This window comes from Anolis sagrei, chromosome 1 (genome assembly GCF_037176765.1).
Source record: "Anolis sagrei isolate rAnoSag1 chromosome 1, rAnoSag1.mat, whole genome shotgun sequence".
NCBI classification, from domain to species: domain Eukaryota; kingdom Metazoa; phylum Chordata; class Lepidosauria; order Squamata; family Dactyloidae; genus Anolis; species Anolis sagrei.
Genome location: NC_090021.1, coordinates 194,739,988 through 194,765,836, shown reverse-complemented (window position 1 = coordinate 194,765,836; position 25,849 = coordinate 194,739,988). Strand labels below are relative to the sequence as shown.

The following is a 25,849-nucleotide window of genomic DNA, read 5'->3' as shown; positions in this document are numbered from 1 at the left end:
TGCTATCCAATTACTGAGAAGTGTTTTCAGGCACTTAGTTGATAATTTGTAGAAGTTAATAGAGTACTTACTTATTTTTGGTAAAATAAAAATAATTAAAAAAATTAAAAAAAATATCTTCCTAGCAATGTAATGCAAAAATACAGATACAGGCTGTGATACAGAAATAATATCACGAAAGCATTTTTTCTTTTGGGTAAATAAAATTAGAAAAATACTTTTTTCTTTATGTGACAGCATAGAATGTGATTAAAATTGGTAAAAAAGCTTGTCAGCATTAGTTTTTTTTTCTTGACTTTGTTATCAGATTTGATTGTTCTAATCCCACCCCCAATATTGAAATACAGTGATATTTCAATAAAGTATACCCCTAATTGTATGGTACTGGGATTGTATGGTACTGTTCTGAGACTTTGGGGTTAAACATGGGCTGAGATTAGACAAAGCCTTGGGATTGTATGGTACTATTCTTATTCCCTCACCAGAGTGGAGAAAGATAACCAAGGGAACTTTGAATTAAAAAGTAAATTTTGTCTAATAGCATCTAGGAAAACATTTTTTCCTCCTAAAAGAAATTTTCTAGCTTACATACCCACCATTATCTCTCCAAAACAGGAAAGCAGAGAGTGAAGTATGCAAGACCCCAAGCATGCCCCCAAAAATGATTAGAGTATTTGATTTGGGGGGTAAAATTACAAATCAGACAATTCTCTAGGTATTAAATCTAGTCTTTTGGTTGATGCATTTTGCCATTTGCTAGTGAGGACTGCTGATTCTATCTGAATGACTCTCTATATCAGTGGTTCCCAACCTTTGGTACTCCGGGTTTTTGAAATTTCAGCTCCCGGAAGCTCCAGCCAACTTGGCCCATTGTCAAGAAGTCCAAAATACTTGGAGGACCAAAGGCTGGGAACCACTACAATTGTACAGCATAAAAAGGAAGCTGAGGAAGGAATCGAGTACTTTGGTGCCATTAGATTCCTTCTCATCTTTATTTTTTAACAGTGAAACAAAATATAACAACCATATCTTTAATTATCCAATTTTTTTCTAAGAATTATTACTTGATGTGTAATAGACACTGTTATTTTCTAAATTGTGTTTTAGAGACAAGGAAAATGTGAGAAGCCCCAACTTGCCTGTCACTGTAATAGCTGAGAACAAGTATTGTTTCAATTTCTGTAACATTTCATATCCTTTTTCAGGAGACACAAGAATACACACGAAACGTTGTTAGATACTGTCTGGAAGCACTTCAGGATTGGTTTGATGCAATCAACTTTGTAGATGAGGTATGTGCATCTTATTATTAAACCTGGTATTGTAGGTTAGATGGGAAGTGTCTTCATATCATCTTTCTAATTAAAATAAGACAAAAATCCTGACTACACACATTCATATGCTTTGGATTTTTTTGTGCGCTCACAAAGGTTAAGCATAGGAGGAGTGTGTTTTCCTATGGTGGCTCCATTTGGGAACTGTTTATTAGAAAATGGTCTATGTTGTGTTCTTAAATTCTTCACTTTTGTTGTGAGTTCTGAAAGATTTTATATTTGCTTAGATGTACCCCCTTCCACACATTAGAAGTTCCTTAGTCCCTCACCCCTTGCACTGATGCTCTCTCTACTGTTCCTGTAAGTGCCCTTTCTGTATGGTCAGTCACCTATCTTCCTGTTTTTCTCTCCTTGCCCCAGTGCTCTTTCCTTTTCCCTCTGTTCCGAATAATCCATTCTCTCTCCTCTGGTTTTGTTTGATAATTTTTCAGCCTTTCCTTCACCCTGGTGCTTCCCATACCTGCATATAGCACTCCTTAGTTTATGTCCTCTTACTTTTCATAGATTGTGAGGGATTTGAAGAAGGAAGCATTAGCTCTGCCTGCATGTTGTTTCTTTGTTGTGCCTCTGGATCATGTAGAGTTGATCAGAGGTGCTCTGGAGAAACCGATGTGGCAGGCCTGATGGCAGCTTCCTTTTTGATGTCTAGGAACATCAACCTCCTAGTACACAAAGATGGCACACAACTCTACAGATGATTTAAATTTGCTAAAATGCATTCCTCTGGTGAAAGAAAAACCCCAGTAGCTCAGACTTGCACATGCCTAAAGTGTTCTTAGTATGCAGACCAAGTTTCAAAGGTTTGTGGTTTTGAAACTGTGGCAAAAACAGACAGATGAACACATACTCTCATAAATCAGTATACATTTTAAGTGGAAGTAGAACTTTTTAAGGTTCTTCTTAACTAGTGTAATACTTGCTATTTGCTATAGTTGCAAGCGCAGAGGATTTTAGTGTTGCATGGACATTTTGGAAGATACAGTGTCTCGTGTTACATTGGCTACGGGTGCAAAAATATGCTTATATTTGGGATAAGAAAAATGATTACCAGGATTCTTAAACTGCCTTCATCAAAACTGATGAGAATATTTTTCACACCTGTATTTTCTCTTCCACCTTGTGGAATCAGCTCTATAGCTTGACTCTGCTTTTTAAGTTATTTGGATATGTGTTTTGGGATAGTTGCAATGAGATGATGTGGGTCTCAAACACCATGGGGCAGAAATTCAGTAAACCCTTATGAAAATTTCTTATGTGATATTCTGAGTTCCTCTTTAATCTAGAGGAAAGAATGCATGAAGCAGTTTAATACCGCAAGGATAGCTTAATCATTTTTGATGGTAAATTACTTCTCTTTTCATTGCAGCCTACACCTAATCAAGTCACTTTCCATTTGCCATTGCATCGTTACTATGCAATGTTTCTGAGTAAGGTAGGCTCATTTTTTGGGGGGGAGAAAATGGACGTTGTTTATGTAGAGTTGTAGTTTGTGTCCAGTGAATGTGTTCTTGGTTTTTTTTATAGGCTGTTAAATGCCAAGAACTGGACCTGGATTCTCTTCTTCCTGACCAAGAGATGTTGATGAAGCTAATGGTTCATCCACTCCAGATTCAGGTAACTTTGCTGTTTTGGTTTAAATATACTGTGAACATTTTTGTAAAATTGCCGGAATTGATAAAACAATCAGAATTACCTAACATTCACTTATTTGCAGCTGAATGTCTGATCAGTTGATGAGAACCTCAGTGTTTTAGTGTGTGGTGTACAGACATATAGCTATACCAATTATTTGCAGTCTTTCATAAGAGGATTTTTATTAATATTTTCTGAGTTTCTTTAAGGGTTTTAATGAGAGATATTGCTCACTTATCCTGTTTTGTAGTGGCATGGCAATACAGAAATAAGAAACACAGAAAAAGGTTAAGAATCGGAACTGCAACTTTAACAAAATGCATCTGGATCCCATGGAACAATTTATCACTGGCTACACTGAAAACATCCAGTTCTCTGACATATTTGAGATTTCCCTGGATTACATTTGCTGTAATTATTTGTGAAGGACAAGGGAGTGGAAGTAATATTTTGATTCCTTTAGGTTATGGTATCTCAGAAGTTAAATATATCAGTATTGATTGAAACATTCTGGAAAAACACTGTTAACATGCTAAAAAGAGGGGGGGGGGGAGGGTTTCTAAGCCTTTCCCCTATTTAAAAATAAGCGAAATATAGATGGCACACTCAAACAATTGATTGCATTTGGCAATAACTTCTCAAAGCCAAAAATTAAAAAAAAATCTGCTTTTCCCCCTAGGCAAGCCTTTCTGAAATCCATAGTAATATGTGGGTGAGGAATGGTCTGCAGATTAAAGGACAAGCCATGACATATGTCCAGTCTCACTTCTGTAATTCCATGATTGATCCTGACATTTATCTGTTACAGGTAGGTCAGTAATTTTTGTGACCTCATCTGCTCTACGTCAGTAGATTGCTGAACAGTGACAACTAACCTACATATTGTGCTTTTTTGAAAAACAGATCTGCGCATCTAGACTTGACCCAGACTATTTTATTTCCTCAGTTTTTGAAAGGTGAGTTAATGCATGTTATTTTTTAAATTTAAAAAATGTAAATTACATTTTGAAAAAGCAGTGAAAAGAAAAAGGCCATGAAGTTGCAACTCATTATTTTTATGATATATGAATAAACATTTAATATAACTTTTCATTGCAAATACCCCAAAGTGGTTAATGATAAAAAGATACAGTTGAAGACACATTGCTGAAACTGTAAGAGCAATAAAACAATTCATTAAAAGTAGAGGTAAATAATAATGTTAATAATTAGGAAGTAATCAGGAAAAACAGCTGGAGAAAGAAATGTGTCTTTAGTGGATGGCAGAATCACTCTATGCTGGAATTCCTCGTAATTTCAATGGAATCATTTTGCTCCATGCTAATGAGTGTGCTCTGCTTGTTGTTAGTATTATTTTAATATCTAATTTTGATGTATAATGTTTCAAAAGGAACTTCCCATTTAACATTTATAGGAATAAGGGTTTAGTCTCTAGATTATACAAATATATCTTAGAGTACTATTTAGAGCAGGGTTTGACAAAATTTGGCCCTCCAGGGATTTTGGATTTCAGTTCCCATAATTCCTAACAGCCATTGTTCACAGTAACCAATTTTATTAATTTTATTTCTTCCTACCTATAGGTTCAAAGTGGTTGACCTCTTAACAATGGCTTCACAACATCAGAATACTGTCCTAGATTCAGAACATGAGAGGTCAATGTTAGAAGGCGCTTTGACATTTCTTGTCATTCTTTTAAGTCTCCGATTACACTTGGGTAAGACTCGCTCCTACTTTAATTACACACCTGAAGCATCCTTTATTCAGAATTGTAAAATCCAAAATTCTCCAAAATTGTTCATTTTTGCTTTCAGTGTTTCACACAGAAAATGATAAAAAAATAAAATTACCTTCAGGCTATGTGAATATGGTATATATGAAAACTAAAATTAATTTCATGTTTAGAATTGTGTCCCATCTCCAAGGAATCTCATTGTGTATGAAAAAACAAATAACAGGTACTCCAAAATAATAATTAAAAAATCAAAATTCAAAAAAGTCTTGTCTCAAGCATTATGGATAAGGGATAATTAACTTTTAATCATTTCTAGATATGCATGATCACAGAAACCTAGAGAGCCTGAATGTTGGGTTGCTGTGAGTTTTCTGGGCTGTATGGCCATGTTCCGGAAGCATTCTCTCCTGATGTTTCACCCACACCTATGTCAGGCATCCTCAGAGGTTGTGAGGTCCGACCATAGATGTGAGTGAAATTTCAGAAGAGAATGTTTCCAGAACATGGCTATACAGCCCGGAAAACTTGTAGCAACCCAGTGATTCTGGCCATGAAAGCTTTCAGCAACACAGCCTGAATGTTATTTGCAGTGTTTGGAGAGGAATGGTGACAAAACAGTAACAAAAATTATTTACTAACAGTTTTCATGTATAGCTCATCTGCTGAATAGGGCATAGATGCCCTGCGAATTTGCAAGCCAACGTCTCGAAGATATTCAGTCATAATATGTACATGTTTAAAATATTCATAATGAATTTCTAAGTAGAAACAGCTCTACTTTCTGTCTTAATGTTAGATGGTTTTACATTATGTTAATGTGCTATTCAATTATTCTAGGAATGACTGATGATGAGATTCTGAGGGCAGAAATGGTGGCTCAGCTCTGCATGAATGACAGGACTCACAGCTCATTACTGGATCTCATATCCTTAAAATGCATTTGATCCATTTTTGATATATGTTTATTTTATTGGCATACTGTTCTTTCATTTCATCATGAGTCCCTTTGGGGAGAAAGGGTGGGTTATAAATAAAATGTTATTATTATCAATGAAGTTATCGATGACAGTTTTGCACTGTAGGAAGTTATATCAGAAGTTTAAACACTTTGGCAAAATACAGTATCTTTTTTGCAGCATGAAATAAATATATTTTTGTGTATAACCTTGTTTAGAGGAAGCTTAAAAATCAAATAAATGATACCTTTGGTTTAGCAATATACACCATCACCTCCCTACCGCTTTTCAATCACATTCTATTTCTTAAACAGGAACATGGGATTTAAAATGATGCTTTTTCCCCACTGAGGGAAACTGGGCATTATGTCTGGATTGTTTATTTGAAGTTGACATTTAAATTTCTTTTAAACTTGTAATATATAATGTGATGCTGGAAGGTGCAGATTAGTGTTATAATATTCCTCGTTTAGAGGTGAAATGAGTTTTGTTTTTCAGATCCCAACCAAAAAGTGAACTATATAAAACAAACTGAATAGTTGAGGATAGCTGCAGGCTGTTCGTTTTCTTGTTATTACAGTGAATCCAGTGTAATATGCATTAAAATGGATTAGTAATACCACAGAGTATAGTATATATACAATTACATTCCATTTCGTGCAGTTATGTCTTTTTGAAATATGAAGCAATTTAATTTTAATAGGTTTATGATTATGAATAATTGTTCTTTGTAATCCCATAGACTGGATCTACACTGTCAAAAATGCAGTTTGAACTGTATTATGTGGTTAGTATAGACCCATATTGTGCAGTTTAATGTAGTTCAAACTGCATTACTTGCCAGAGTAGATCAGTCAAAGTCTTGGGTTGTATATTTAAAAGAGTAATAAACCATTTATAAAATTGATAACCGCCTCCAAGGAAAAGTTTGGCATTAAAGTTTAAAATCTTTGCATGAAAGGGATTGACTGTACAGTATCGACCTCTTGTGGTAAAATTAAATAGTTGCAGCGGTCCTAAGGCTATATAAAAATAATCAAATAGATAGATGGGAATCTTGCTGCTGAAGAGATTATCATAATAATGAATATTTATCTTAACAAAAACATCACATTCCAGAAAACCCTAACCCCAAAAGTGGTATTATTCCTGGAAGCTTAAGTTTTGAGTCGATGTTGTCAGCTGTGGCTGATTTCAAAGCACCTGTGTTTGAACCAGGGGGCTCCATGCAGCAAGGGATGTATACACCTAAAGGTACGTTCTGTTCTACAAGGGTGCCTGTGCAACACATGCAGTATGATCAATGAGATAGTGTTCATTATATTCCTTATTTTGTTTGCATTTTACAATGTGGAAACCTCTTCCTCAGCTCTTCAATTTAAATGTTTAAGTGATTCAGTGATCAAGATAGAAGCAAATTATCCTAAAATGTATAGGGAATTAAACTGACATTCAGGCAAATAAGAACTTTGTTTGCCCCAATTAATTATTTCAACAAGCAGTTTCATTGTTCAAGCTAATTATTATTGAGAACACTTATATCAGTGTTTGTAAGAAAGTTTACACAAAATTGGTCTGTTGTTACTGAACAAAACTGGTCTGTTGGGAAAAATCTGGTTTTAAAAATGAATTTGGAATACATTTTAGAAGCTAATAATAATTACATTTTATTTCTATAAAAATAGCTGAAGTTTGGGATCAGGAATTTGACCCAGTTATGGTAATCCTTCGAACAGTTTATCGCAGAGATGTGCAATCAGCAATGGACAGATACACAGCATTGTAAGTTGAATATATTTTGCATCAGAAAAAGTGAATACTGTTGTACTATTTTGCAATGGTAGCATAAAATGCCTTCAGTTATTTGGAATGGGAGATGGTGAAGTGTCTTTTTAAAAATGAAAAGCTTAAGTTGAGTTGGCTTTTTATATTTGCAGGTTAAGCATTCATGGATTTGATTATACTGAAATCACTGTATTTGCCACTCCCTTATGCCGTTTTAACAAGGAATTTGATAAGACCAGTGTTACTGGTGGAGTGGCTGAGCCTGGCTTGCTTACCTTTGTGGTCAGGAGGAGAAGGGAATAGAATGGGAGGAGGGCACATCCTCTAGTTTCCTTGACATCTAATTTGTATTTGTCTTTTTTTTCCTTTCCTTTCCCAGTTTAAAGCAAAGTGGGAAAGTTCACGGAAATCCTTGGCCTCCTTACAAGAAACGCACGGTTTTGCATCCCAGCTATAAAGGACTCATGAGACTTTTGCACTGCAAAACTTTACACATTGTATTATTCACTCTGCTCTACAAGGTACTGTTAAATAGTCTTTGAGTTGTATTCCTTAAACCCTTACTTTCTACAATTACATTTTATGAAAGATGTGGTTTTTAAAATGTATTAGCAATAATGATTCTTCATGGTTTCTTCCCTTTTGCAAGTTTTTGAAAGCGTAACTTTTGTGGATTTGTTTATTCACAGATTTGATTAATGTGGTCTATCTAGGAAGCTCTAGGTCAGCTTCTGCTAAACCTTTACCTTACTATTGTGCTTGAGAACCTAGATTCCTAGAAAAACACCTCCTTAGGAATCTCAGAGTTCTTAAGCACTTCTCTATGGTCAACCTCTGGCAGAAGTGGATCACAGCATTGCACTGGAGGGGGCGGGGGGGGGGAGCTAAAGTGGTGTTCTCTTCCATTAAAAAGTAGCATTTTTTATTCATGGTTTTTCCACTTTTGCGGAGATCCTGTGTTCCCTAACCCCATCAAACATGGATGGCTGACTGTTTTTGCAAGTGAAAAGAGTAATTCAGAAATAAAGGTGGAGGATTGTCACTATCCAAAGTCTGGTTTAAAAAATGAACATGGAATACATTTTAGAATAGTTTGGTGCACTATTTAATCCTGTATTGCTTTATCATGGCATTTTATAGTGCTTTCATTTTCAGCTATATAAGCTTAAACTAAATTACTGAAGGAAATGAGAATGTTAAAAATTGGTATACAACTTTGAGATTTTAGCACTGTATCTGGCAGATATTTGTATGTTTTTGTAGTTTATTCTGAACCAGAAGGCCACTTTTTATCAATATTGTTCATTAAGGCAGGGTGATAATGATATAAGGTAGACAAATATTCTTATTTTGTTTCTCTGAAATCTAATGTGGAAACATTTGGAGGCAGGGTAAGAAAGTAATATATATTTTGTTTTAGATACTAATGGACCATCAAAACCTGTCAGAACATGTCCTTTGCATGGTTTTATATCTGATTGAACTTGGACTAGAGAACTCGTCAGACCTAGAATCGGATGAAGAAGTAAGTGCCAATGCCAACGTTTTTATACCATTTGGTGAGGCATGTGTCCTGTGTTACTAGTTCCAGCTATATTTTAATTATTTACTTTGTTCATATCTGTGGGAAAATCTGACAGCTTAAAAATAGTCTGAAGTTGTGAGCCGTGAAGTCCTGACTCAGTTATCAGATTATTGGGTGGCTTTAGGCAAACTATTGCTCAGCGTTTGCTGAGTAAGACACAGTGTTTTACACAGTGCAGTGTACTTATATTATTACATTTAACTGGGCTTATTGTCATAATCACTGAAATAATGTGTGAAAAATGAAGTGCATTGTATTGACTGCCTTATGTCCCATCTACCCTGACCATTTCATGCATTTCAAAGCTAGCTTCAAACTGTGAAGACCAGACAACCATCTTCCACAAAAGTGTGCTAAAGAAAGCACTTAATCTGCATCAATTTTTGTGGTTTGTGGCATCACCATCGGGGCCTCAAACTGGTTCTAGGGGAGCCTATGTAATCACCTGCACAGCCAAACCAATTTATGGTTTGAAACTGCATTAAATGATCAATGTAGATGCAGCCTCATAAGAGTCAGTAAATATTAAGGAAACAGTCATCTTCAGCCTTTCTTAAGAATAATTTCAAGTGAACACAGTGAGGCTGTCATTCAAGTATGTAGTTCTTTTTATTGTTAAATGTATTATGTTTCTTAAAAGAGAGTTCTTTTTCTCGTGCATTTTTTGAACAAGTTGAATTTGGCACAAGTTAGCTCTTCTTGAGATGCTCAGGCATTTTTAGCTATATTTTCAATGCACTTGTGTGGATTCTGCAAACTGTATCTTACTAAGTTTTTTGTTTTGTGTGTTGGCACACCAGGATGCTGGGGTAGGTCAGGAACGCTGCCATGATAGCTGGTTTCCAGGCAATAACTTGGTGTCTAACATGAGACACTTTATTAACTATGTGCGTGTAAGAGTGCCAGAGACTGCTCCAGAGGTGAAAAGAGAACCGCCTGCAAGTACAAGTTCTGATGGCTCAGGAGCTTCTCAGGTGAGAGTTACCATTGTAATGGTTCAAGATCTCTTTAGTCAATGTTGACTGTTTTGTCCATGTTGACTTTAAGTTTTTTTGCTTGTATGAGGTTAAACTTTACTAGAAATAATATCTGTATGATACTGTGGTTCTTAGGGGTTTTTCATATCCTCCTTTTCCTTCCAACTTACCAGAGTCCAAGGCACTCTAAAGGACTTCAGAGAGAGGTATTTGTATTCTAACGACACTATATGTAGCTTGTGTATCTAATGACAGTATGGCTTTAATTGTGCTGAATCTAACTACATTGCAGTTCATCAGTCTTGGAAGAATATTTTACTGTTACACCATCATTTTTGCAGATTTGTAAAAAAGTATATTGCCTTATAACCTGTCTGAACAACAGCAAATTCCAAATTCATTGTGCCATCTGCCAAGGGTGATTTTTTTGCTTGCCTCTTAGTGAAATAAATACTGGCTGGCTTTGTTTGAATATGTGTGACTTTATGCTACAGTTGTTTCTAACCTTTAATAATACTGATGTTTAGCTATCTCATTCTCAATAAGCTTTAGTTTTGTAAAAAAAAAAAAAAAGGAATGATAAATGGTTGCTAGAGTCATCTTTGTGAGCACATAATTAACTTGTTTAAATGATTTATAGTCAATTTGTAATGGGGTTGCTGCCTGTTTGGGTGGAATGATGGCTCATTTTCATATACTAGATCAAATATACACTGCTTTTGTATTTCATTAGACTCAAGGCTATTTTAAAGAAAAATGTTAAATGGAACGTAAACATCCTAATTTAGTTGTTTAGCTTTTTGAAGACAGAGCTGAAATAATGCATTCACATTCATCATGATAGAGAATTGTTAGTGTCATGAGGCACACATACTATAAAATGGAGTTTTCAGATCCAAGATAACTTGGTTTTTCATTTGTTTTGTTAAGTTTTAAAACAACAGCAATAAAAATTGAAGTTTAATCCATGAGTACAAAAATTAAAACTATAAAGACACCATCCAAATGTTATTATTTAGAAAAGAGCCAGTGGGAATAGATGGGTCTTTAAAGCTTCACAGAAGGGTTTTGGAAGAAGTCTTGAGACATTGCAATAGCAATCCGAACCAGAAGCATGGTGCCATGGCAGTTGTCAACCTGCCTTCCTCTGGCAGTGACCTCAAAGTATAGGCAGATTGATATAGGGAAGATAGTCCTTCATATCACTTTTGTTATTTAAGTATTGTGGAAGAAATAGCTAACAGAAGTTATAGAACTAGGATTTGGTCAGATGCCATGGAAGACCTCTGAGGATGATGTTCCTCATTCTGGTTCTACCACCAGTTAGCTAATGATAAAAAGTCGTGCTGAGAGTTTCCATGAGCTTAGTTGCTCATGAATAGGATATTTGGATGAGGGGTAGGGGACAAGGACATAATGGGAAAAATAAACTGCATTTTGATCATTTTCAGACAGAAGCCATGTTTTATTGCATGGGGCTTAACTGAAGCCCATGGTTCTGTGTTCTGCTCCTATTTGCATTACCTGGTAAACAAATGGGAGTCTAGTTCATTTGAATCAGATGCCCAGGATTTTAGGTCTCTCTGGATGTTGTTGGATAAATATTCCCAGTATTTCTCACCATAAAGTAAGCTTCATCCTTCAGTGACAAAGATGGGCCTAAGAGCTAAACCCTTGCTTTCTCAGTAGGAGAGTTCAACAGTATCTGGAAGGCTGTAGATTTGTATAATGGAATTGCTTTTAAGATGGCTATGTTATCTTTTGTTTTATACAATTTATTTATTGCATTTTATACCACTTTTCTCACCCCTGGGGGGACTCAAAGCGATTTACAACATAATCAGTGGCAAAATTCAATGCCTCACCTATATAAAACACATCACATATTTATTAATTTATTAATTAATTTATTTTATTTACTATATATCAAATCAACAACATATGACTGTAGATTAAAAGCATTAAAACTATAAAACTATAAAAACAACAAACACAGACACAACCTAAAACATGTAGACCTTGCATCAATCCTGAGGTTGTCTTTAACTACTTCCATATTTCTATCATTCACTAAATATTTGCTTGAATACCCAAGTTTTAAGTTGTTTCGTAAACTCTAGGAGGGAGGGGGATGATGTAATCTCGATGGGGAGGGAGTTCCACAGCCGAGGGCCCACCACTGAGAAGGCCCTGTTTCTCATCCCTGCCAATCGCACCTGCGAAGGCAGTGGGACCGAGAGCAGGACCTCCCCGACCGATCTTAGTGTTCTAACTGGCTCATAAAGGGAAATGTGTTTGGACAGGTAAGCTGGATGTTAAATGTTTAATAACAAAGGCCTTGTTCAAATGAGAAGGGTCTTCAGCAGCAACTTGGTTTCAGAATGCTGTTTAATCTGATTATCCCCAGCTAATCTCAGAATATCTCAACAATAGGGACCATGGATTCATGGAAACAAGTGTCCCTAAACATATTCAAGTATGATCTGAAGTTGACTGATTTCCCTTTCTTTATAATAGCACTGCAGCTCACAGGAAAGTGCAGCCAACTCCCTTGCATGGGGCCTGTTTATCATCTTCCTAATTGCAATTTATTTTAATTTTCTCTGGAGGATCAAGCAATACTTGCCTATAACATTTTGATAGATGTTGATGTCTGGATTTTCCTTGTGGTCTCTTCCAATGCTGTCCCTCACTGCTTGATGCATTTTGCACTAATATTCATTTATTTCTGTTCCTAATGCAATTTTCTTGTTTTTCTTAAAGAATTCAGGGACTGCACAAGTGTTCAGTTTGGTTGCCGAACGCAGGAAGAAATTTCAGGAGATCATTAACCGGAATACTACAGAAGCCAACCAGGCAGTTCGGCCCAAGACTTCAATGAAATGGTCTGCTCCAGGTGCAACACCCCAGCTGACAACAGCCATTTTAGAAGTCAAGGAAAGCATATTGTCTTTGCTAATCAAGCTTCACCATAAACTGTCAGGAAAGCAAAACTCTTACTTTCCTCCCTGGCTGGATGACATGGAAACTTTAATTCAACATGAAAATCCAAAATATTTACATGGAGATGGAATGACTGCTGTAGAAAGGATTTTGTTGAAAGCTGCACTTCAGAGCAGGTTAAACAAACATATCATTGAGGACATATGTAGAAAAGTGACTCCACCTGTGCCACCTAAAAAGATTAGTCCAGCAGAGAAGAAAACCTTGGACAAAGAAGAAAGGTAATTTATTGTGAGATTGGGGAGAAACTTCCTTTTTCCACCCACAAACTTATAAATCAGAATGTGCCCCTTTTGCCCTGTGGGAATTATTGTAGTATGGCTTTATTCTTCACTGTCAAGATGACTTTAAAATGCACCAGGTATTTTAGAGCAGTGGTTCCCAACCTTTGGTCCTCCAGGTGTTTTGGACTTCAGTTCGCACCATTCTTAACAGCTGGAAACCTGGCTGGGATTTCTGGGAGTTGAAGTCCAAAACAACTGGAGGACCAAAGGTTGGGAACCACTGTGTTAGAGGGACCTATGCTGCAATTCCTTTGGACATACTGGAGTAGTACCTATTGATCATGCTGCTGTGGGAAAGAGGACTGTATCCTCTCTCTCTCATCCCACATCTCCTGCAGGGGTTCTAAATATCATTCATGATGTAACAAGAAATTGTGCATCTTCATGCTCTCTGTGCCTCCTATAAAAAGGTAAAGGTTTCCCCTTAACATTAAGTCTGTTGTATCCAATTCTGGGAGGTGCTGCTCATCTCCATTTCTAAGCCGGTGTTACCTGCAGATGCCTCCAAGATCATGTGGCCGGCATGACTGCATAGAGCGCTGCTACATTTTTGCTGGAGTCGTACCTATTGATCTACTCACATTTGCATGTTTTCAACTGCTAGGTTGGTAGAAGTTGGGCCTAACAGCGAGAGCTCACCCCACTTCCCAGATTAGAACTGTCAACCTCATATACATGGGTCTCAATCCTGTGAAGACCCAACCACGGAGTGTTCAAGAGCTGAGTAGCTTTTTGTGATAACCCCACTCCTTCTGGCAGCAGCATAAATTGTACCAATACACCCCACAATTCTTTTTAAACCAGTGTGCAAGTCACTTCTGAATCCATTAGTTTTCAGTAGCTTCCCTTCTTGTTCTGTTTTCCTTCAATGTACATAGATTACATAGCTCTTTCTCTTGGTTGTTTGATTCCACCCTTCTCTGTTTCCTTCCAAGTTTTATTGGTGGTTGTTTTTACTGCAAGTGAAACTGGTTTTGCACCAGAGGGTGGGGCACAGCAGGACTTCATTGCAGAGTCATTTTCCTGAATGGGAGAGGCTATTTGCTCTGCCAATATCCACCTTTTTCCCTCTTCAGGAGACTTCTAGTTAAGATGCAGGAAGATGCGGCCGACTCAATACCAGTTCATTTTTTTTGCAAGTCCAAAATGTAGAAGCCTTTACATGGGTAATTAAGCCATTTTGCCTGGCCTCGGTTTGGAGAGTAGCAAAATACATGTTTGCAGCAATAAAGACGGAACAGGCTGTGAGCACTTGAGGATGACCTATTTTCTAGTTTCTTCATCTTACAAAGGCAAACTTGGCATCACCCACATAAGCCGTTGCCATAGAAACTAAGGCATAGAGCAAAAAAGAATTTAGCAGTGCTGCTTTGCAATATTTTCCCGTCTCTGGGAAGAACCCCATGGGCCATTGCAGGAGGTTACTGAGCTGTACTGAATCTGTCAGTTTGTTTATGTCTCCTTATTAAGGGTCTCTATTTACAGTTACCCGGTTTAGCAATAGCATAGCAAAAAGAGATTCCCTGGAGAAAAACCACTATTATGAAAGCTGCATCCTTGATGCATCATGCCTAGATGGAACTAAACTGTGCTGAACTCTGTACTCATCTTCCCTTGTTATATGGTGATGCTTTTGTGTAAGGGATGTTAAAATTACATAAGCTGAATATTTGCTATCCTTGGAAGATCTACAAGGTTGTTTTCTTGATTCAATGCAGCAAGTGTATGGCCTTTTAAAAACATAACTGCATTGCATAGAACATTTATGTAACTATGTAGAAATCTAAATACATTATTCTGGTTACTGACATTTTGATATTTCTCATCTCTTACAAGTGGTTTAACCCTTTGATTGTGTCCATCACACTGAACATTATTGCATGTATCATTTCTCTTTTTAAGTAAGCTTATATGGTTTATTTGCAGGAATGTGGTTGCTCTTATTGTAAATGCTACAGATGATATAGTGTTGTAGTTGAGGAGTTTCAGCTGTGTCTTTGGAATCATGTGGTTCAAATGGCTAGATGGGTTTAGCCCTCTACTTGCCAATTCATTTGAAGTAGTAGTGGCATAATGATAATGATCAGGTTTACAAGATTATTATAGTAATTTTCTATATGAAACAGTACATAGACACCAAGTGCTGTTGTCATTTTCTGTGCTTGACAGCAAGATTGCAACACATTTGATACAATGGCAAATGAAAAATGACTAGCAAATGGTGATCCTATGAACTCGTTAGGACATTAAGATCGTCTGGGGAGGCCCTGCTCTCGGTCCCGCCTGCATCACAAGTATGGGACAAGAGACAGGGCCTTCTCAGTGGTGGCTCCTTACAGAAATTAGATCGGCCCCCTCCCTATTAGCATTTCGGAGGAAAGTGAAGACCTGGTTATTCAAGCAGGCATTTGAATAGGCAGTATATTAAATATAGGAATATGGAACAACAGATTATGAGATTGGAACTTGATTCTACCTATGAGACGCTAATGAGATGTTATAGTTATGTTTAATTGATTATTTATTATGTCATTGTTTTAATTGTTTTTTAACTGTTTTTATGATGTTGAGCATTGAATTTTGCTATTGTTAATCACTTTGAGTCGCCCAAGGGCTGAGAAAAGTGGTATATAAATGAAGTAAATAAATAATACATTGTACCCCTAGAATCCCTTGAGCTACTTACATATACATAGCTGTTCTATAGAGATATGTTTTAAGTTGCTGATTAACTTTACCTGTTAGAGCACAGAACTAGAAAGTAATTGCATCTTCTGGGACTACTTTTGAATGAAATTTGTGTTCTTTTCTCACTGGGAATATATGTATATTGGTAAGGTTTTTAGTAATGTAGATGAGCTCATATAAGGTTTAACCCCTGCAAAAGAAGGATTTCCAATATACTAGAGATTGGCATACTAAGCAATGATATATCCAAGCAGTGAGGGATGGCTGCTTGTTTCATCATGCCTTCCTGAAATCCTTCTTTTGGGTGGCAGTGTCAGGAGGTGTGATTATAACAGCGTAACTCAATTGTCATATTTATGTTTTTCAATGCAGGATCCTCAGCCATTATGTTTTTAAGTTACCCACTCCCAGTTGATTGTGTGGCAACAGTGTCATTTGCTGGCATTGCATAACCAAAAGCAAGAGTCCACACTTTTATTCTCAAAATACCAACTTTTGATATAGTGTGGCACAAACAACATTTCTGATTTTAGAACACATCTAAGAGTTTGCTGTAATCCATTCTAAACACAGATTTTAGGAATAAATGTGTTCCGTAATTGCCTGCCTTCCTTTCTTTTACCTAGGCGGCAGAAGGCCAGGGAAAGACAACAAAAATTATTGGCTGAATTTGCATCAAGACAGAAAAGCTTTATGGAGACTGCCATGGATGTTGGTAAGAATTTATTCTCTCATTTATCACATGCGTAGTTCATAATTCTCAGATTGTAAGGAAACAAAAAAGAAGAAAGAAAAAATACTACCTGGAGAACTTTTTTAAAGGCCCTTCCCAAAACTGCAAATCCCAGGATTCCACATGAGGCAGCCATAGCAGATAAAATGGAATTACAGCACTTTAACAGTATAGTGTGGTAATCTCTCCCTAGTTAAAAATGTTTAATGAATGAGTAAATCTTATGAATTCACCATTGCTATTTAATCACAATTTTGACATTACTGAAAGATCATAACTCTCCCAAGCCTACTTTATAAGACATCAACTACATGGGAAGGTTCATTCGGCTAGCAATCTGAACATGGATGAATGACATTCTTGCTGAGTCTGAATGGGAGTTGGTACCACAATAGAATACAGAATATTGCTCAATGTGACTTGGGCTTTCCAACATACCTGTCTTCTGGATTTTTTTTTCCAAATAATTTTTATTAAACATTTTATAAATCAACACAGGGAAAGAGGGGGAACAGTAACAAAAGGATAGGAAAGAAGGAAGGGTAGCACAAAAACACAACAAAAAAAACACCTAAACTAATCTAAAATGACTTCCACTCCAACCTTCTGGATTTTATGGGAAAATACATCTGTTTTTAGTGGGTTTTTGGAAATGCTCATGCTTGGTTGTGGCAAAAGATACTTGGAGACTGCCTTGAGAAACTGTTCTACATGACCAATGTTGCTTCTAGTTCCAGATTTTGAATGTGCTTAGTAGGATTAGCAGTTTCAAGTCCTTCAGTTGAGGAGTCACAGAAACACAAAACTCTTTATATTAAATTCTGTTGAGTTGAATATAATCGTAATAATAATAATAAACAACTTTATTTATATTCTGCTGTATCTCCCTGAAGGGACTCGGGGCAGATTTCAGTCACAAAAAGGCAAACATTCAGTGACTGAATACAACAACCAATACATACATAATAGGAAAAAATAATAACCCAGCATATAACAACAAATGTAAAGAAAAAGTATTTTATTTATTATTTATGATATTTTTATTTCCCCTTTCTTAAGCCCGAAGGCTTCTAAAGGCGGTTTACAAATTGGCAGCCATCCAATGCCATAACAGTCCACAATATACAATTAAAACATTTAAAACATTATAAAAACAATATAAAACCCATTAAAATGTAATAATATCTTTTTGTTAATCTCATTTTCTAGTAGCATCGTCTAAGCCATTCCATGCTTCAAACTTACATAATTCAGTGTTTGTCTATTGCACTGCATTTCCAAAGGCTTGTTCTAAGAGCCAGGTTTTTACTTTTTTTCGAATAGTCAGGAGGTAGAGGGCTGATCTAATATCCCTAGGGAGGAAGTTCTACAGCTGAGGGGCCAGCACTGAGAAGGCCCTGTCTCTCGTCCCTGCCAGGCGCACCTGCGAAAAAGGCGGGATCGAGAGCAGGGCCTCCTCAGACAATCTTAAATTCCTAGATGGGAGATATTGTTTAAATTTGTCTTTGGGGAAATTTCTATGCCACTTACGCATTTATTTATAGCTGCCTATTACCTGGCTTAGAAATAGTAATAGATAATAATGATGGTATCATAAGAATAATCCCAGTAATGGTACAAAGCCCATCTGCCATGATAGAAATGACTATATCTGAGCAACTGAGCCTGTTCATCTCTTAAAATGTGTACGTAGGAAGAACTCATTCCAGTTAATAATGTTTATGGCTTTGGTTTTTGAGCTGTTGTAGCTGTCACTTGGTCCTATACATAATCTTGAATTCAGCCATTGCAGGTGTTGAATCGAACATGAGAATTATCCAAGTCATTGTTTTAGGCACATTATACTATGCAGTCATGTCTTGGTTTATTTTAAGCATAATTAAGTAACGCAAGTTCTGCTCTGAATCAAAAAGCCTGTCACAAAGCTTGACCATGTTGTTGTTGTTTTGTGCCTTCTATGGCAGTCATATTGTAGGGCTTTCCTGCCAAAATGCATTCAGATCTTTCACATTGTCTCTTCCTAAGGTTGGGAAAGTATGTCTTGCCCAAGGTCACCTAGCAGATGTTTATAGCTGAGTGGCCCCCCCTGAAATTCTAGTCCAACACTCAAACCCTTGCTTCCAGAGTGAAAGTAACTAGATAGTTGTGATAACTCAATTGGGGTTTTTTTTTGGGGGGGGGGGGGTAATTATAAAGTTTTAATTATAAAGTTTTGGTTAATGTAGGACAAATTGAAGCACAGGTGTTTCTGTTAAAATCAATAGTTGTTAAAAGTGCTTGATATTCGATTAGAAGTATACATCAGGCTTTCCCCCGTCTTTGCTTCTTGAAGTATTTATAGACGACAGCTTCCATCCACTCTAGGTATTGACTATTCCGGTTGGGACTTAAGGGGCCAAAACCTCTGGAGACACTCGGGTTGAAGAAGGCTAATATACATGAAAGGGCCCACGAATGAATGCTTCTTCCAGATGATAGTACAAACTATAGCTGAAAGACTAATTAAATTAAACTAACCATTAAATTAACTAGATTTAATGGTTAATATAAAAACATAATTACTTTGTTGTACAGACACGTTCATATATTTTAACACTATGAATATTAATTATGGAAACTGATAGCTGATTTCTGTAGTGTGGTTGCTTCTCTATTGCAGCAAGCCTTAATTAAGTTAATTTCAATACTCACTGAAAAATACTCTTGCTATTCTGATTATTCCGAAAAGCATTCAGCAGTTTTTAAAAGATAGCTCATCCTAGTAACTGCTTTTAAAAAGTTGTGGTATCTGGATTCCTTTATAGGCTAAAGAACTGTAGGGGAAGTTTTGCTTTCTTGTAATTCCACTGCTGCCTAGTTTATCTAAGAACAATGTATGTAAGCTCATTGAATGTAGTTTCAGTTCTATGTGAAGAGCTTTGAGTGCCATAGATTTGCCCTGGGAGACCTAGTAATGCCCAGAGAACTGTTCATTCTAGGACTGTGGTGCAATTTTATGTCAACTTTGTAGGTCCTACATTGTGATTGGAAGGCATTGTCCATTTCAGGTAAGAAAAATAGGGTTCTGGATTATGCACAAAACATGTATTATATGAAGGGACTTGGATCGGATCCCTTGAATAATACGCAGGCCTACTGTACATACTTTTCCCCAATGACAACAACATGCTTTTTATCCATTAAAATATGTATATCCCACTCTTTATCCACGTATCTAAGGGTGGCTTACCATAACATCAGGGTAAAACAGCAATTATCTAAATTTTAAAAGTATTAAATATATACCAAAATTAAATAGGTTCTCAAATAGTTTTTTAAAGTATTAAATATATGCCAATTTTAATTAGGTTCTCAAATAGTTTTCATTTGAGTATTATTTTCTAAATTAACCTGCTGCTGTTACTTAGGTTGCCACTAGGTGGTGACAATAGTTTATACAGTGCCAGTAGCCATTATTACTGAAGCATTTCTCTGTAACTCCCCCCCCCCCTAAGTTTTATTGATAAATTGGCAAATACCTCCTTTGTTTGGATATTGCAATTGAGAAACTAAATGAAAATCATACCCTCACTGTGACAGATGTTGTCGGTAATACGTGAAACAAATATGGTGTTTTAATTTGGTGATTGCACAGCTAGGAGATGAACCATCTGATGTTATCTTGAAAACTAAATATCAGAGAGCAAATAAATACGTATATATTTTTTTCAAAAGAAATGTGGTGTGAAACTTTGCTGATGAGCTTCAGATAAAATTGTGATTATCAAAATATCAGTCAATCCTTGATAAACTCTGTGTGTATGCACTTCTTTGTCAATTTATGGAGACCTCACAAATGTCAGTGTTTTCTTAGGTGAAGAATACTTAGAAGTAGTTTTTCCAGTTCCCTACTCTAAAATACAGCCTGCAACACCTGGTATTCATTGGTGGTCCCCCATCCATGTAGGATTAAGTTAAATAGTAAATAATACCTTTTGTCATCATATATTTTATTATATCATGCTTCTATTCTTAATATTAGGATCAATGGCAAAAAAATAAGTAGTGGATTTTTCCTCAGTGGAAAACTATGTGGTAATGCAAAAGCATATAGGTGAAAGGAAATCAAACTTAACTGTAGAGTTTAAAGTAGAAATATAGTGAGATATATTCTGTAGAGCACTTTATTTTTGTGGAGGTGACGCTGGCATATTATTACTGGATGAAATGAGAGCTCTTCATCTCAGAGGTTCTCAACCTGTGGGTCCTCAGATGTTTTCGCCTTCAATTCCCAGAAATCCTAACAGCTGGTAAACTGGCTGGGATTTCTGGGAGTTGTAGGCCAAAACACCTGGGGACCCACAGGTTGAGAACCACTAATCTAGTTTGTTACTGTAAGTTTTAAATGGCTTGTATTTAAGGGAAAAGGGAAGAAAATTATATGTTGTTTGTTATTTCCAAAAACATATGTAGCCCTTTAAACAGTTCATTATTGTGTTGCTTTAAGAACATAAAAATACATTAAAAAAACAAGTAGTTTCGCTGAATGTTTTCTGGATTGGTGAAATTACTCTTTAAAAACATGATTGCTGTAAACCTTTGACTGCTTTGTTCGCAAGGAACTATAAGTTTTAAGTATTTATCATTGGAAGAAGCATTTAACATTGTGCTCTTTAAATGTTATTCTACTGTCACTTATTATCTTTGCAAAATCCCAGCTTTTCAGACTGTAGATTGAATACTAGGTGTTAGATTTAAAAAAGATCCTGTAAGAGAAACAGGATAGAACACTCTTAATTCCTCCATCACGTTACCGCAGTCTTGATGGTAGGAATCCTCTTGAGCAGTTACAAGTATGGACCCTACAGTTACACATTCAGAACTGCTACATGTTCATGATGTCTACATTGCCCTTAATTTAAGTTCTATATAGGGACCATGCAAGTCCCCAAAACCACACTTACTGGTAAGAAGATGCCTGGTGTTCCCATCCATTCTTTCGTGAGCAATCTGCGGCACAAATTGCATTTGTAATAGGGTTTTTTTTCGGCCTATTTCACTGGTGATGGTTCTTCTGCGTGGTACTGTGAAATCCACACCTGTGGTATTTCCCTGCGTCCACGCAGCTGACTCGGATCTTTCTTGAAAGCTTTTCCTAATTAGGGACTCCAGCCCCGCCCATCTACTCCTAATAAAGCCAGGCAGCGGGGCTTGGAGCCTTAATTCCTTTTGTCCGCGAAAGCAGCAACAACTCGGTGTTCTCTCCTAAAACAACTATTGGTTTGACTCAAGGACTCCAGTTTGACTACTCTAACAGACAGCAATTCCGACTTGTGTTCTGGGACCTTTGTTTATCCTATTTAGGCTAGTGGGAGGACAAACCCACTCCCTCCCTCTTAAAAAAAAAAAATGCCGTGTCCTCTGAGGCGCAGACTTTTTTGCCTTTGGCAATGGGCAGTAACTTACCTTCTTTTTCTTCTGTTCCCCTCGCTCAGAAAGCAGGAGGGAAGAAGAATTTTACCAGCCTACCACCCCTTACAGACCCAGGAACTGGTAGAGCTTGTGGCAACAAACTGCCACTGTGGCTTTGTGCCAATAACTTTGTTTTGGGTTGCAGCCACGCTTCTCAGCTGTCTCTGTTTTTTTAAGGACAGCTTGCTCTCACTGCCCGTGCTTTCCCTGCCCCATTTACCCCAGCAGGCAGTGGACGCTGCAACGATCCCTGCCATGCTTTTGCCCCCCTCAGGGGAGGGGAGGCTCAAGGCAGCCACGCCACCTGTGTGAGTGATGGCTAGCCAAGGCTTTGCCTCCACGCCCATGGCATATAACGCCTTGGAGGGGCCTTTGGGTTGCAACAATTCCTGCCATGCTTTTGCCCCCCTCAGGGGAGGGGAGGCTCAAGGCAGCCACGCCACCTGTGTGAGTGATGGCTAGCCAAGGCTTTGCCTCCACGCCCATGGCATATAACGCCTTGGAGGGGCCTTTGGGTTGCAACAATTCCTGCCATGCTTTTGCCCCCCTCAGGGGAGGGGAGGCTCAAGGCAGCCACGCCACCTATGTGAGTGATGGCTAGCCAAGGCTTTACCTCCACGCCCATGGCATATAATGCCTTGGAGGGGCCTTCGGGTTGCAACAATTCCTGCCATGCTTTTGCCCCCTCAGGGGAGGGGAGGCTCAAGGTAGCCACGCCACCTGTGTGAGTGATGGCTGCCAAGGCTTTGGGTCTAAGCCCATGGAATATAACTCCTTGGAGGGGCCTTCGGGCTACTATCCTCCCTCTGCGTCATGCTGCCTGGGAGTTTCAGTGACGGCTCAGACTGTAAGTACTGTGTCTTTTGGGCCCCATCTCCACTTGGCCCATGCCTCAACAGGTAGGTTGCTACTCTTTTGCATAGGCAAACTGCACCCTCCTTTCCTTTTCAAGGATTTGTAGTCCCTTCTTTTGGTTTTCAGGAGTTTATTAAAACTTTTTCCTAAGCTCATTCTGGTGCTTCCTTCAGCTGCAACCAGTCAATGAGTCTGATGTAGATTCTGACTCCTATGAGTAGCAGATTTCTCCTACTCTTGAGGAGGATTTTTCCATCCCAGCTTCCTTAGGGGATGTGTTACCTAATTTTTCCTCCTTGATTGCTTAGAGGATCTGCTTTTCTCAGTTGAGCAACAGCAGAAACAAGCTCCAAGTACAGTTCTCCCAGCACTTCCATATTCGCTTAAGCTTGGAGAAAAACAAAGGGCAACTCCTGTATCTGTGTCTGGAATTTCTAAGTTTGTAAATGCACTTTACTGCATACGCACCTCTTCAGCAGAGTGGTTAGTTAAGCCTACTAAACTGAACTTTATTGTGGTCAAAGTTGTTTAATCCACTGTGATAAGAAGATCCACCCCACTGTTAGCCTACTCACTTGCATGATTCATTACCATGCTTGTATGGCAGCCTATCAGGTGCTCTTGTGGCATAGCTCAGCACCTTATTTGGATCTTCTTCCCCTACAACATCAACAGATCCCAAGGGCTTTCTGTCAGTAGTATCTCACCTTAGCTTCTCATCACAACGCTACGGCTAAGCACAGCACCGATACAGTACTAAGGTGTTTGCTGCTGTTGCAGCAGCCATCCACCAGCATGTGTAGATCCTCTACCCTCTCCAAAGAAGGCAGAGCAATGGCAGGATAACTGCCCATGGCAGAACATAGCCTGCTTCTAAGTTTGGCTTTTTACCACAATCTAGCCTAGATTGTGGTGGCCAGCCCCTCAGCTTAATTATCCAGGGGTGACAACAAACTAAAGGGAAGAAGTAGATCAGGGCCAATCGTTTTTTCGCATGCATTTTCTCTTCTTTCATAGCCTCCAACCCTTCAGCTCCAGTTTTTGGAGCTCCACCTCATCATTTTTTGATGCATGGCATTAGATCTCTTCTCACTCATGGGTGTTGGAGATTACAGAGCATGTTTATGCAATTGAATTTTTCAAACTGTCCCCAGTAGGGACTCTACGGGCCACTCCTCCTCCTGTGTTCTAGCAGGAGGTAATTACTTTGTTTCAAAAGGAGCAGTAGCTTCTTTACATCTTTCTATGTTTCCTTCTTTTTCCTTTTCCCCAGCTGTTTTTTGGTTTCCAATAAAGGCAGTGGGCTTTGGCCAGGTTTGGACCTTACAGGATTTTATGCATATATTGCATATTGCAAATTTCAGGTATTGTCATTACCAACCATCCTCCCTCTGTTATCCAGCAAGACATGGGTCAGGCTTTTTCATTTCAAGTTCTTCATTCTGGTATCTCCACAGCTCCACAGGTGTTACTAAGGAGATGGCTGTATGCCGGTTCATCCCTGGGTGCACGGGGTAGTAGTTTACCCCTATATTTCTGGCTGGTTGCTGGTGCACAGTCCTGTGAGTATCTACAGAGGAACATTCACTTTACTCTGTCTTTATAGCAGACGCTTGGTCTTTTTATCAACAAGGTAAAATCTCTTCTTCAGCCTATCCAAACAACCAATTCATTGGGCCTGTATTGGACTCTTGGCATGCAAGGGCCTACTTGCTAGCAGACAGGTTTCTGAATCTGCATTCATTAGCTCTTTGAGTCTGGCAGACGCCATACATCCATGCCAAGGATGTCCAGTGCTTTTTGGGACACATGGCATTCACCACAGCTGCCACTCCTTTCTCCTGTTTGCACCTTCGGCCTCTCCAGAATTGGTTTCTTCGGGCACTTCATCCCATGCAGGATGAGCCCAATGAATGTGTCATTGTCCCTCTAGCCATCCACAGGTCTCTCAACTAGTGGACTCATCGCTCCGATCTCTGTGTGGGCGATGTTAGCAACCGACACTTCCCTCTCAGTGTGGTGAGCTCACCTCAAGGGTCACACCATCCATGGTCCTTAGGCGGCCATAGAGGGCATGGAGCACATCAACTATTTGGAGTTACTCGCAGTAGAAATGGCACTGCACCTTATCTCTCATTTGCTCATGGACAGTATTGTCCACCTTACTACCACCACCACGATTGTGATTTGCTTGCCCTCATCATCAGAATCTGGGACTGGTATACCATAACCATCAGTGCCATTCATCAAGAACTCTCTTGCTGGCTCCTTCAGTCAGACAGTTTATCCTGACCACTAATGGTCCCTTCCTCCTTCCCAGGCATGGGAACTCTTTGTCAGATGGCACACTCCCCTTCTGGACTTGTTTGCCTCTCCCGCCAACATGAAGTGCCAATTCTTTGGAGCACGTCTTGCCTCCACCAGACAGGCTGTTGGGAGATGCCTTCCTCCTGGATTGGACATCCACCCTCCTGTACATCTTTCCACTATTGCCAGTGCTGTCCAGCGTGGTCTCTCGTCTTCAAGCAGAGCTGGTAGATTGCATTCTCATCACACCATGGTGGCCCCGCCAGCCATGGTTTGTCATTCTGTTCCAACTTGCAGGCAGCTGTTCCATTCAGTTGCCACTCAGGCCAGACTTGCTGGCTATGGGCAACAGCCCAGTCCCGTACTCCCAGGTCACTCAGTTCCGGTTGACGGCGTGGCAGCTCCAGCCTCAGCCCTCTCTCAACCAGTAAAGGGCATTTTGGACGTTGCCCTGAGACCTGCCACTAAACATTGTTACATTTGTAAGTGGTGTCTTTTTGCATTTTTTCACAAAAGCAAGGGGT

General features: G+C 38.5%; 1 protein-coding gene across 4 annotated transcripts in view; it reads left to right on the top strand.

The window, feature by feature from the left end:
- UBR3 (ubiquitin protein ligase E3 component n-recognin 3) overlaps positions 1-25,849 on the top strand; it is a 101,656-nt gene that overhangs the window by 33,886 nt on the left and 41,921 nt on the right. For 2 of the 4 annotated variants that reach the window (XM_067471646.1, XM_067471645.1), the window contains exons 11-25: positions 1,206-1,292; positions 2,701-2,766; positions 2,859-2,948; positions 3,646-3,774; positions 3,870-3,922; positions 4,550-4,683; positions 5,539-5,626; positions 6,772-6,911; positions 7,343-7,439; positions 7,822-7,963; positions 8,863-8,967; positions 9,828-10,001; positions 10,178-10,210; positions 12,768-13,228; positions 16,606-16,694. In XM_067471646.1, the coding sequence (XP_067327747.1) occupies positions 1,206-1,292; positions 2,701-2,766; positions 2,859-2,948; positions 3,646-3,774; positions 3,870-3,922; positions 4,550-4,683; positions 5,539-5,626; positions 6,772-6,911; positions 7,343-7,439; positions 7,822-7,963; positions 8,863-8,967; positions 9,828-10,001; positions 10,178-10,210; positions 12,768-13,228; positions 16,606-16,694 (1,888 nt within the window). The remainder of the gene's footprint in view (positions 1-1,205; positions 1,293-2,700; positions 2,767-2,858; positions 2,949-3,645; positions 3,775-3,869; positions 3,923-4,549; positions 4,684-5,538; positions 5,627-6,771; positions 6,912-7,342; positions 7,440-7,821; positions 7,964-8,862; positions 8,968-9,827; positions 10,002-10,177; positions 10,211-12,767; positions 13,229-16,605; positions 16,695-25,849) is intronic. The other 2 variants (XM_067471652.1, XM_067471647.1) reach the window with 1 other exon arrangement.